Here is a 13,779-nt window from a genome sequence, read left to right as displayed (position 1 = left end):
AACTTTATAAATTTACACTCAATGCATAACGTGTAGCAAGGTTGTCATGACTGTCAGTTGCAGAATTTTTTCAGTAAACACTATTGTCTACATGATAATAAGATTGAGTAAGTGCTTTAAAGCAATAATGATCAATTTAAGGGCCTTTGCAAACCTGGGGAGTGACACGCACTCTGTGGCAGTCTGTGCATTTACCTGTTACGAGAAATGAATATAGCTTCTTTAATTTGGAATGGTAGAAGACTGAGACCTTGACAAACGTATTATTTTCTTTTTGAGACAGGGTCTCACTGTGTAGCCCAGGCTCGCCTCAGTGTGGTGGTCCTCCTGCCTCAGCCTCCCGAGTGCTAGGACTACAGGTGTGTACCACCACACCTGGCTTGAAAAACATTTTTTCCTTATTCTCTGAAACAGTATTAAGGACTACATTTCTAGTTAAATGTTGTAGGTTAGCCAGATACTTTTGTAATCTCTCACTTCTAAATTACCACTGAAATTACATTAAAGGAATACGTTCTTTTGAGGAACTTGAGTGACCCTAGGAAACTGCATTTGGGTATTAATGTTTGGTGATTCCATCAGTGAAATGGCAATATTTCTGCTTGAGGACTTCATGGTTGAGGCCCCAAATCAATAAACAGAGGATCCAATAAGTTTTAAAAAATTGCTGTTGAGGTAAAACATATTAAATATGAATATACTTATACACAACAGGATTGGAAGTGTAGAGCTTGAGGTATTTTCACAGACTGAATACAACTGTGTCATAGCACTCAAATTAAGAGACTGAACATGCACAGTGGGTGGACGCTCCCTCCCGCGCTCTCCTGTCACCGACACCAGGGGTAACTAACATCCTCTGGTGAGCACACAGTGGCCTTGCCGAGTTGAGGGTTACATACATGAACTGATACAGTATACCTGCTTTTTTAGCCTAACACCTTTTGTTCAACATGTTTGTGAGATTTGTGAGTTGCATGTGATATAGTTTATTCAGTACAATGTCACAATTATTTGCCCATTCTGCTGGTAATGGGGGATTTCAGGTTATTATTGATGGATATTTCCAAATTGAGGCACTGTTTCTTTGTCTTTCTGTCTTTTTTTGGGTGGTAACCAGGGGGCTTTACACTGAGCTACGTCCCTAGCTCTTTAAAAAGTAATTAACTAATTATTTAATTTAGAAACAGAGTCTTGCTAAGTTCACTAAGTTGCACAGGTTGGCCTCAAACTTGGGAGTTCTGCTGCCTCGGCCCCCTAGAGTTCTGGGATTACAGGTTGGGGTATGTATGCCAGGTCCAGCTAATTTGGAGCTCTTGTACATATTACGTAAACATTTTATACACATTATTTAGTGGTGGTGGGCATCTGTAATCCCAGCACTCTGTGAGACGGAGGCATCAGTATCACCAAGTTCAAGCATAGTCTGGGCAATGTAATGACTTAGCACGACCCTGTCTCAAAATAAAAAGTGAAAAAGAAATGCTGTGGAAATGTCGCTCAGTGTGAAGGCACTGGGTTCAGACCCAGTGTTGCATTTTATTTATTTATTGTTTTTCTTTTTCCTCTAGTACCAGGAATTGAACTCATGACCTTGCGCTTGCGAGGCAGGCGCTGTGCCACTGAGCTAATTCCCCAGCCCCCAGTGTTGCATTTTTAAACACACACACACACACACACACACACACACATACACACACGTAGAACCTAGGATATGGATGTTAGTGGTCTAAAAGCTATGTTCTCACTGTATGAAGAAATTAGTAGAAGAATTGATACTGATGAATCAATAAATTAAATAATAGTATAAGCATATTATTTCGAAGTATAGCAGTAAAATACAAAGAAACCACTAAAAACAAGGTGAAATTTGTTTTTGAAGAACAAAATTGAGAGGAGGGGGTGTGGCTCAGAGGACAATTATTTTCCATTTATTGATCCTTTGACATTATTTGATTATTTTAAAAAATGACAAAGCATATCCATGTATTATTTGATAAGCCCAAAACTGGAACAAATTAATGACAAGTTTTTTAAGGAACATTAGGATAAAAATGCCTCTAATAAAAAGTCAGACAAAAGGAAAAGAAACATATGTTTATTTTTTATATTTAAAAGGATTTTTTTTTCCTTCTTGAGACAAGGTTTCACTATGCAGTTCAGACTGGCCTTGAACTCACTTTGTGTAGCCCAGGTGGGCCTCAAACTGATGGGGATTCTCCTGCCTCAGCCTCCAAAAGGATTGTTTTTTATATGATTATTTCTATTTTGTTTTATTCTAGGGCTTCAAAAACAAACCAAAAAAGATGGGTCATATAAAGCCAGACTTGATTGATGTTGACTTAATCAGAGGTGAGTTCTAAAACTGATTTGTTTCTTACGCATATTGTAATATTATTTCGTAGTGGTACTGCAGATTACTTTTAGGTATCTTCCCCATGTGATGGTGTACTTAGTAAAATTTTCCTTTATTATTCAAGCTTTGGACCTTTACTCTTCGACTTAGTATTGTGTGGTTATGTAAGTTACATGGTTTTTATATAATGAGAAAGGGAGATGAACTTGGAGACTTGTATAATTTAGAAAAATACATTGTGAGCCTGACATATTTTGAGCTCCTGTCCTAGGGACTGAGACAAGAAGTTACTATGTTTAATGTCCATTTAAGAGGTTTTTTTTAAAACTGGGAATCAAACTCAAACTCACGACTTCATGCTTGCCAGGCAAGTGCTGTGCCGCTGAGCTATCTCCCCGGCCCAGGAGGGTCCTTTTTAACTGCACAAGTCATGCGCTCGGTTTTGTTCTCTCCTGTTTCTAAGGTCCTGCGAGTGGCCACAATACAGTGCATGCACGGGTGCCTTACTTTGTTTTCTTGCATTTAAAGGCTCAACATTTGCCAAAGCCAAACCTGAAATTCCGTGGACATCTCTGACTCGGAAGGGGCTCGTTCGAGTTGTGTTTTTTCCATTGTTCAGCAGCTGGTGGATCCAGGTTACCTCTGTGAGAATCTTTGTCTGGCTGCTACTGCTTTACCTCATGCAAGGTAACTGGAAGAGCTGGAATGAAGTGTGACAGTTTCATTTTGCTGCTTTTGTTTTCAGATCATGAAGATCTATTCTTAAATTTCCCTTTCATTTAATGATTGAAAGTACAGTACGAAGAAGTGAAGGGGTGTACACTGTTACAATCCTCTGACTCCCGCTGGTTTCTTTCCGTCTTTCTCATGGGCTCGTTTAGTCAGTTTGGTCTTCTATCTGACCTTTGCATGTTGAATTACTTCCAGATTGGATCCTGGGTTCTCGTGTGTGCTTTAAGTACTCTTAGCAAGCCCCATTTAAAAAATACAACTGACAGTTGTTGGTACTTCCCAAATTTTGTACCTTCAGGTCAGATTCTCTACTGCGCTTTGGGCTGATAAGTCTAACTGTTGCTTGACATTCCCACATGGGACTTAGTAAGTATCCTGAACTTAATCATATCAAAAGTCACCGTAATCGTATCTTGATTTTTTTTGTACAATTTGTTTCTCTTAGATCTTTTCCATTTCCTTACATGATTTCATCCAGCATCCATTTTCAAGTGAAAAATAAGTCTTCTGGCTTTATGCAACCATAGTTCTCACACCCAGTCTGCCATTCTGTCTAAGTTGGGCTTCCAGACCCTACCCTGACTCTCCGTCAGTCTCTGCTGCCTCCAGCGCAGTCCGGAGAACTCGTATCTCCAGCCCAGGGCACTGACGTAATGTCCACTCAGCCTTCTTTCTGCCCACTGTTTTCCTCGCAACAATTAGAGAAACCTTTTAAAGTGGGAACTTTATTGTGTGATTTTTCTACCTAAAAGCTTTTCATTTCAGGTGACTTTAGGATGGACACCTGAAGTCCTCCCTGTGGCTTGTAATGCCCCCCACATCATCTGCGCCCTGCTTCCTCTCAGAATCATCTCGTACCATTTCTTGGCCTTCCACTGCCATTCTCGCTCTAGGGATAATGCTTTTCTTTAGATTTTACATACAGAGTTTTTCTTTCTTTTCAAAACATTCTTAAGGATTTTCAAGTAGCTTGTTTTTCCTCAAATTGAAGACCTCAGCGCAGACGTCGCTTTGATAGGCCATCCCTGTCTGTACTTCACTCACTGGTGCACGAGCAGTGTCGCTGTCAGCACTGCACATCTGCCTGGTGTGCTGCTTTCTCTTCTCGCTGTGCGCAGGGGCCCGGTGTATTTCCTTCCCACTGCGTCTCTGTTGCCTGACAGAGACACTGCCAGAGTGGGGAGTGTGTATTGCAGCTACCCGCCCCCAAAGATACGAATTAAAACAAAGAGGTTGGTGTAAGGTGAAAGACTTAAGGGTGATTGTGTTTTTCTTTATCTTGTTTTAAAAAAACCTTAAGCTGCAGAGAGAAAAATACATGTATGAATTCCATAAGTTTAAACTTTTAAAACTTGTGATAGCTCTGTGTAGTGGAAGTTCTGTAATGATGGAAGTGTTTTGTGCTTATGTTGCCCAGTACAGCAGCTGCTGAATTTTTGATTATGTTTTGTCCTCATAACTCACTTCAATGCCTGTAGAACAGTCCACCATATGGGCAGACCATTATTTAGAACTCTCATTTTGGGAGTCTGTCTGGGAGTCAGTCTATCATGTGAATTTACCATGAACACTTTTTCTAGCTGCTTAATATTCTATTATATAAGGACATCATAATTTACATCACTTTCTGTTTTAGTATGTTCAAGCTGCTGTAACAAAAATATCATAGACTGGCTGTTCTATGAACAACACAGATTTGTTTCTCATAGTCGTGGAGGCTGGGAAGTCTAAGATCAAAGGTCTGGATGATTCTGTCTTCCACAAAACACTAGACACAATTCAGCCAAGTTCTTTGTCACTCTGTAACTTCTCCTCTCGTTTCCAATAACATTATTTCTCATTTCTGTCTGAGACTTCACCAGAGTAGCCTTTACCCATATTTCTAAAAAGACTGAAGCTTTTTCTTTTCTTCCTCCTCTGCCTCCTCCTTCTCCCTCCTCTTCTGTCTCTCTCTCCTCTTCCTCCTCTCTGTCCTCTTCTTCTTCTTCTTCCTCCTCCTTTTCTTCCTCTCTCTCTTCCTCTTCCCCCTCTCTCTCCTCCTCTTCCTCCATTCTGTCCTCCTCCTCCACCTCCTCTTTGTTCTCTTTTCCCCTACCCTCTTACTTCATTTTTTTATGGAACTGTGAATTGAACCTAGAGCCACCTCCCAGCTCTACTGAGCTACCTCCCAGCTCTTCTTATTTTTTATTTTGAGACAGTTCCCACTAAGTTACTAAGTTGCTTGCCCAGGTTGAGCTTGAACTTGCTATCCTGCTGCCCCAGCCTCTAAAGTGGCTGGGATTACAGATGTGCGCCACCGTATCTGGCTTTTTAAGGTTTTTTTTTTATGGTAAACTCAGGGCCTTGCATTGAGTTATATCTCCATCCCTGTTTATTTTTTATTGTGAGAAAGAGTCTTGCCCAGGTTGGCCTTGAACTTATGGTCCTTTCAAGGAAGTGGGATTATAGGCATGAAGCTTTCTTTATAACTCACCTATTTTTCCTTCTGATCCCTAAGCATCTCCTTTAGCAACGTGTTCTGCAGATCTAGGCTTTCTGACCTGCTCCTCAAAACTCTTCTGTTAGACTGTCCATTCATTACTTAGTTCTGTGGCTGCTTTTGTACTTTTAGATCTGTGTTAGAGCAACTTCTTCCATTTTTCTGTATCAGTCTCTGTCTTAGTCTGTTTGGGAGGTTATAACAAAAACGCCACGGGCATGGTGGCTAATAATCAAAATTTATTTCTCACACTTCTGGAGACTGGAAAGTCCAAGATCAAGGCACTGGCAGTTAGTATCTGGTGAGGATCTGCTTGTGTAGATGGCAGTTTCCTCGCTATGTCGGCGCCTGGCCTAAGGGACATTGTTTTATAAGGACACTCATCTGGTTCATGTGCGCAGAGCCCAGTCACTTTCTGGGATGATTTGGATAGATTTTCCGCTTTAAAGTATTCTTGTATTTCTAGTATAAACCCTTACGTTCTTAGTGAGTTCTTTTGCTATACTGTCAAACTCATTTTGTCAAGACTGTATTTCAACCACTCATTCAACTGAGTGCTTAGTGTGTCAAGTGCTGATGTAGGCTTATCAGTGAACAAAACAGCCAAAATTCCCTGCCTTCATAGAGCTTACATTTTTAGTGATGAATGTATATCCATATTCGCAAATCAACTAAGTTGGTGTAGTTTATTTGTTCTGGTGCTGCCATTTCTTGGGGTTTCGTGGTTATGTTGGCATCCTGGGTTTGGTCCTCAGTACTGAGAAAAAGAAGGAAGGAAGGAAGGAAGGAAGGAAGGAAGGGAAGAGCCTTCTCTTTGAAATTCAGCCTTAATCAAAATTGGTTGAAAATTCACTACCAACAAGGATCTTGGTATGTTGGGTTAGTGCTAGATTTCTTTTTCTCTATTCAGGAATAGTTTATACAGTTCAGGAATTACTACTGTGTTAAAGTTGAAAGAACATATCTATATAATTACAAATAGAAAGTTTTGAAGATTGTTTCTGATAGTTTTCATGTCTTGCATCATTTGTTTACTTGAACGTTTCATAAACATATGCAAAGCAGCAATGTACCATGCTACTTAAGATGAGTCTGCTGGAGCCTGAAGGCCTGGGCTCAAATCCCAGCTTTGCTTGTTGCTTCATTTGAACTTTGGGGTTTGGAAAATACCCTTCCTCTGACAGGAACAGCTCTTCTGAACATGTCTTAGGCAGCTTCTGCAGCAGTTTTGTGATGGGAACCCTTCAGTAATATTTAGATCATCAGGCTGCCAGAGAGGCAAGTACTTTGAATATGTTATCCTTCACTTACTTAGCAGTCGGTGGCTGCAGACTTTTACTCAGCTAACATGCAAGTGGATGTTATTCTAGGAAATGATTTATTTTAAATTCTTTTTAAAATGACAGGTTGTAGAAATTTGTAGTTACTAGAATTAATTTTTAGGAGGAGGTGTAATGCTTTATATTTTAAAATCTCTTCTTTCCAGTTATAGCGATCGTGTTGTATCTTATGATGCCTCTCGTGAACGTCAGTGAAGTACTTGGACCCTTGTGCCTTATGCTCCTCATGGGGACTGTGCACTGTCAGATTGTGTCTACTCAGATCACAAGGCCATCGGGAAACAATGGCAGTCGGAGGAGGAGGTACAGTGAGAAATTGCATCTTGGTTTTGTGTTTTCTGGAAGTGGTATTTAAAGAGATTTATAAAATCTTTGGTTAATTTAAAATCTTCCTCTTCCATGTATATTCTTCATTTTTTGTTTTTACCTAAAATGCTTTTTTTCTTTCACTGAAAACCTTATTAACTTCTAATCTCAGGTGAAATTTTGTCATTCAGTACAGTTGCTTCAAAAGGAAATTCCTATACTATATTATTCTTTAAAATTTATCATAAGACGCATTCTTGGGTTGGAGGTGTAGGTCAGTGGTAAAGCACTTTCTAGCATGTGTGAGGTCCTGGTTTCCATCCCAGCACTGCCAAAAAATGTTTTTTCTTTGAAATTCAGGCTTACTCGAATGAAGTTGACAATTCTGTATCCACAAGGATCTTGGTACATTGGATTAGTTCTACCAAAATTTTACCTTTTTCCAAAAGTGTGTAATTGATATATAAGTGGTCTAAACTTTTACTCAAGATCAATTTGACTCTTTCACAAATTAAATTCACGTGAAGTTTTTACTATTTGATATTTCTTGTTTTTGAACTATTCAGTATTATCTTCTAAAAGTTATATTTTTTCAGAATATCTAATTTTGGTTCCCTAACTAATAACCAAATAAAATTTTTTCATTGGTGCAATGAATTTCAACATACTCTCTTTTTGTGGTGCTGGGATTGAACCCAGGGCTTATGTCTTCAAGGCAAATGCTGTACCACTGAGCTATACCCTGGCCCCAGTTTTCAAAATAATTTTCTGAAGAGAAGGTTCCTTGTAGATCCAATTAAACTGATTAGTATTTTCTGAGGAAATAAGTGCTGTGCAGGGTTACATTGATATTTTTGAGATACAGCATTTAACTGCATAGGATATCAGTAAAAAATGATGAGTTGCTTTTATTTTTGTATTGCCCTGATTAAATGTGCCAAAGGGGTAGATTTCTAATATCTGTAGTTAAGTAAATGGCTTCTGCTAGTGGTGTGGAGTGTGTCTGAAAAGAGTTTTGGTCACACAAGTGAACATTTTTTCTAGTATGTTTCTGGATAGAAATCCTGTTTTTTTAGTGACTGAATAAAATGCTGGCATAGGACTTCCGTTTAGAATCTATTTGTGTCCCAAATTCAGAAATTTTCTTCTATTGTTTATCCCCAGTATATGAAGTTAACTCTCCTTGATTACAGGGAATAATCTGTTGGTGTAATTTTCTGCAGGGATATTATGGGCAAAACAGAAGAGGTCTTAAATAATCTGAAGTTTATGAATTTTTTTGTAGAAAATTACGAAAAACTGTAAATGGTGATGGGATCCGAGAAAATGGAAGTAATAACTCCTCTGATAAAATCAGAGGAGTAGAAACTTTGGAATCTGAACCCATTATTGGTGGTTTTTGGGGGACTCTCTTTGGCAACAGGTGGGAATTTTACGTTGGAATATTTACTTGATTTTGTATCCACGTTAGCATTTATAAGCATTTATACAATCTGATTGGGCCCCAGGAGGAAGTAGTAGTATAGGCATGCTATGACTGTGTAGTGACTTTTAAGGGTTCTTGAAAGGTTTGCTTACTCCAAATGTTCCTCTTTCATGTTACCTATAAATCTAGTAATCAACCATTAAAGTTTCATTCTGTTTGATTTTAATGGTTTTTAGATCCAAGATTACAAGAACATAAATACTCTGAAACGTAAATATTTTAAGCCTTACCAGCTAACATCTTGATAGAAAGAAGAATTTTAAAAAGGTCAGGGATATGAGCACCAGTGCCTGTTTAGTAAGGGGGTGCAGCACAGGGGTCTGGAATTGATGGGCTCCTGGGCAGAAAGGCAAATGGCTCAAGGAAAGATTTGACCTCATTTGTAGCTTTACAGGTTTTGGCAGCACTAATATGACTCAGATGCTTATTTTGTTCGTATTAATGATGGCAACTTAAAAGTAAAAATTTTTTGCAGTTACTTTTTTGAGGAGGAAGTATGCTTACTTGTTTTTCCAGAGATAAGCTCATACCTTTTGGTTGAAGTGTTGAAGTTCTGTGTGCTGGGCATGGTAAGCCGCTGTCCCAAACGATCTTACTGTGTGGTCAGGAAGGTGCGGGCAGCAGGTGTGAAAGGTGTTATGAAGGGTTCCATGGCCATGTCGTTCAGCAAATGGAGCTGTAGCCCGTGGGGAGGCAGTTGGCAGCCACGATAGAGGAGTTGAGAGGCGCTGGCTTCACGGCCTGGCCGTTGTTCGGGGGAACGGACGGAAGCGAGGCAGACATCTGTCACGTGCCGTTGACGGGCACCACGAAGGAGGACTTGCCACTGAGTTTGAGAGAGAAGTGGATAGGGCTGTTAGTCTGTTTTCTTACAAAACTAGGAAGTACACGCTGCTTCTCAGTTGACATGAATAGATTCACTTTTCTGTGAGTCTCTTTGATTACTCTCTGCCTCTGATTTCCCTTAGCAAGCTAGAGGCCTACAAAATATAATTTCTGACTTTTCTTGATATCCAGAACAATAGATTGTACTCCTCAGAAGAAAGTGATTTCATGAAGGATGTTATTCTCAGAAAAGTATTTAGTAACCTTTTCTGGTTTTTTTGAAAATAGGATTAAAAAGGTAAAGTTACTATCTAACAAAGGGACTGAAACTGACAATGAGTCAAGTTGTCTCCATCCTATCATGAAGAAGAGGCCCTGTCGACCAGATTTTAGAATGTGGCAAACAAGAGAGAAAGCGAAATTTTCGGATGGAGAAAAGTGTCGTAGGGTAAGATCTGAGGAATATAACAAAATCTTTTGTTTCATATGTAAAATTTTTCTGTTCTTAGAGATACAAAACAGATACTAATGTGATGTAAGTTTGTCCTAATAAGTAAGTAAAACCACAGGTTATAAAAAGAAAATATCTGGAGACTGGAGCTTATTCATAAAATACCTATGACTAAAACTTGTTACTCTGCTGTTGATTCAGTCTCCCTAGCCTGTGAACACATTCGTGTAGAGGCCACTGTGTCTCATTCCAGAGAGGGGGCAGTAGTGTCGCAGGGGGCTGGGAAACGGTTTTTAAGTTTAGGTGGAGATGCTCTGTTCTGCGTCTCAAACTAACTTGTACTTCACACTCTTGAACTGTCTTATTTGTTAGACTGTGGTCTCTTTAGTGTTCATTAAGCCGTTACTTCTACTAATGTTTATTGAGTATTGTTCTAAGTGCTTTACGCTACAAACTTCCTTCTTCCACAACCTTGTGGAACAGGTGTTTTTATTGTCATTACTTTTCATAGGGGGGAACTGAGTCCCAAAGAGATTTAGTAAATTTCTTAAAGTTACATAGCTGGAAAGTAGAAGAGTTGTGATTTAGGCCTAGAGTTTGACTTGAGCCTGTTTCAGCTTCAAATTCTTATTTTTCTTAATTTTGAAATTTCTCTTAATATCGAGATCAAGTAACATACAGGTTTGTTTAGTTTTGATTTAGTTTACTTCTACTGCTTGGTAGCTTTCACTTGAGCTTTTCAGGTATACATACGCCGTTCGCTAGAGTACTGTGAGGTGTCCCTGTGAAGGTGTTGCTGTTTTCTTTGTAGGAGGCTTACAGGCGTTTGGGTAATGGGGTTTCAGATGACCTGTCCAGTGAGGAGGATGGCGAGGCCCGGACACAGATGATACTGTTGCGAAGGAGTGTGGAAGGGGCCTCAAGTGACAACAGCTGTGAAGTGAAGAACAGAAAATCGATACTTTCAAGGCACCTAAACTCTCAGGTAGTTTTTGTTTTAGTTTCTAAAAGATAAATCATTCAATGATTCGACTTAGATCGTTTAAATTATTCAATAGTAAAAAAAAATTTAAAAAATAAAAAGATTATTCAGTAGTAACAAGGTATTTAACATGTCCTCCTGTTCTTTCGTGGTTTGATTTTTTCACAGGTAAAGAAGACCACTACAAAGTGGAGTCATATCGTACGGGATTCAGATAGTGTGGCTGAATCGGAATTTGAGTCAGCAGCCTTCAGCCAGGTAAAGACTCCTTTCGAGAGATCAGTGTTCATCATGTGTTGTTGAGTGTAATAATTTCATCCGTTCCTTTTTCTTAGCAGTTGCCCTAATCTAGGCCTGCACTTCCCTTATCTCCATTTATCTGCCTACTTATTTAGCCTCTTTTAGATGACTTCTTATGCCTAGAAAAAGGACGAATTCTTTTGTAGTTTTACTTTAATCATAAAAGTATTATAGGTGATGCTCAGAGGTGATGTGGTTACTTACCAGTCTCTTGGAGTATGGAGCCTAAGTACCCTAAGCGGGGTTGATACTGCTGAGAGGGGACCTCTGAATGGTGGGAGCAGTAACAAAATCTCTTCTTAAGCTAAGGAGCATATTTGAAATGAGGTCATTCAGACGTGAGCAGAGTGGATGGTGACGTGGTTTTAGTTGAGTTTTGATTGACAAGGCAGCTGGAGTCATGGAAGAACTTCCGTGTTTACGTCTGCGTGCAGGGGAACTGCACTGCCTGTGCTTCCGATTGCTGACTGTCCTTTAACACGGTGCTGCCGGGCCTTGGTCAGCTCTAGCTCACAGCCAGGGTCACAGTATTTAAGTAGGGGGTACTGTGTTTCAGAAGGCTCAGCCAAGCTAACTGAGTGAGTGCTCTGGGTGTGCTTGCTGGAATCGCTCCCGTCCCAGAACGCTGAATTGAATAATCCTAGAGGGAATAATTTTAAAATCTTGCTTGCTAGGATCATCAGAGTTTAACATTTAATATTAAAATGTATGATTATACGAAACCTGTGAGTAAATGACAACATGGTGATCAGCTTGTGAAACTTTTGCTAGTTATTGCTATAGATAACTTGTTTTAATTTTATTTCAGATATATAATTAAAGATGAATGAAAAGCAATTTCTTAAGATTTTCCTTTAAAGGGCTCTAGATCTGGCACGAGTGGTGGCTCTCGAAGCCTCAACCTGTCAAGAAGAGACTCAGAAAGCACCCGCCATGACTCAGAGACTGAGGATATGCTGTGGGATGACCTGCTGCACGGCCCCGAGTGCCGGTCCTCTGTCACCAGCGACAGCGAGGGGACCCGTGTGAACACCCTGCACTCAGGGACCAAACGTGACCCCAAAGAAGACGTTTTTCAGCAGGTCTGTGAAGGAAATGGTCAGAATGGCTAATATTTATTATATACTCATGTCAGGCATTGTATTATCTCATTTACTTAACTTCGCAGAAATCCTATAGAAATACCGTTTTTCCTAATTTAGAGATGGAAAATTGAGCATAGCTTGAAAGTGAAGATGTTGGGATGAGAACTCAGGAATACCATGCAGTTGGCCTGACCTAATTTTTTCTTCTGAATACTTTTTCCTGTTGAAACTAATGAGAATGATTTCTTTCCTCGGTAATGGGGATTGAACTCGGGGCCTTGGCACTGAGCTACATCCTTAGCCCATTTTTAATTTTTTTATTTTAGACAGGGTCTTGCTGAATCACTGAATTGCACAGGATGGGCTTGAACTTGGACCCTCCTGCCTGGGGCTCCCAGAGTGCTGGAATTATAGGCATGTTCACCATACGCAGCTGTGAGAGTGAGCTTTAATGTTTATTTTGTATGAGCAGGTTTGTTTGATTGGTACATCTACCTTATATATTCACAGACATTGTAGTATTATATCTAAATTACTAGAAGATGACATTGCTTCTCTAGTAATCTACAAATCAAGTGGTGGTTTTAATTTTAGGTTTCATATTAATATAAAATCAGATAGTCTAGAATTGGAGAGTCTATTGAAGGTATTTTAGCCTTCAAAACCAATTTAGGCATTCGTTCTGTAGCTGTAAAATTTACCATCTGTCACATGGTAATAGTAGTTCTTACTTGTGAGGAATACTGTGAAATAGCTGAGGTCATGTTAAGTGGCTGGCATAGTGCTGTTAGTCTCGGTTACCCCATTAGCTGAGCAGTCAGTCTCCGCTGTGGCTGGAGGGCTCGTGGGGCTGTGTGCTTGTCGTGTCCTGAGACAGCTCATGCCGCCGCTGGACAGCCTGGATGATCAGGGAACGGTTCACGCTGTCAGCGTTTGTAGATGTCTGATGGCAGTGGTCATGGTTCTTCTTTCTTTCTTTGCTTTTTAGCTTAAATATGTTTATACTGCCTTGTAAATAATAATGATAGATATACATTTGTTTAATTATTGCATTGTCTTGATTCTAAGCTTACAATTAAATTACACATTCTATGGGGGAAAATCCCATTTCATTAAATCTGTATGACTTTTTAGAAACTAAGCAGAAACACCTTACATTTTCTCATTAAAGTATTATGCTTTCTCCAATTTTACTATCAGAGTTTGAATTTGAATATTCTTCATATTCAGCCTGAAGCGTCTTCAAAATGATGAAGGCCCTTAGTAGCTGTGCATAGCATAGCAGCGATCGTGAGCTCCTTGTACTTCTGAGATTTATCGTACGCTTGTAAGACAGATCTAAGAATAATTGGGGAAGGTGTACTCACATGGCAAGTCGAACTCACCATTTCCCAGCTCTCCCCAAGCCCCAGCCTGCTGTTGTGTTTCTGCTCTGTC

At 39.7% G+C, this 13,779-nt stretch overlaps 1 protein-coding gene across 6 annotated transcripts in view; it reads left to right on the top strand.

Annotated features, from left to right (window-relative positions):
- Phtf1 (putative homeodomain transcription factor 1) overlaps positions 1-13,779 on the top strand; it is a 53,742-nt gene that overhangs the window by 20,490 nt on the left and 19,473 nt on the right. For 5 of the 6 annotated variants that reach the window (XR_001234855.1, XR_001234856.1, XM_013516424.1 and 2 more), the window contains 8 exons: positions 2,283-2,352; positions 2,885-3,043; positions 7,054-7,210; positions 8,499-8,636; positions 9,813-9,972; positions 10,787-10,960; positions 11,126-11,215; positions 12,118-12,339. Coding sequence is in view for 4 of the 6 variants with exons in the window: in XM_013516424.1 (XP_013371878.1) it covers positions 2,283-2,352; positions 2,885-3,043; positions 7,054-7,210; positions 8,499-8,636; positions 9,813-9,972; positions 10,787-10,960; positions 11,126-11,215; positions 12,118-12,339 (1,170 nt within the window). In the remaining 2 variants the exon portion in view is untranslated. The remainder of the gene's footprint in view (positions 1-2,282; positions 2,353-2,884; positions 3,044-7,053; positions 7,211-8,498; positions 8,637-9,812; positions 9,973-10,786; positions 10,961-11,125; positions 11,216-12,117; positions 12,340-13,779) is intronic. The other variant, XM_005388979.2, reaches the window with a different exon arrangement.

Source organism: Chinchilla lanigera, unplaced genomic scaffold, assembly GCF_000276665.1.
Source record: "Chinchilla lanigera isolate Chin_1 unplaced genomic scaffold, ChiLan1.0 scaffold00034, whole genome shotgun sequence".
Lineage (NCBI taxonomy): Eukaryota > Metazoa > Chordata > Mammalia > Rodentia > Chinchillidae > Chinchilla > Chinchilla lanigera.
Note: the sequence above shows the minus strand (reverse complement) of the source record. Positions and strands in the feature narration are given on the sequence as shown.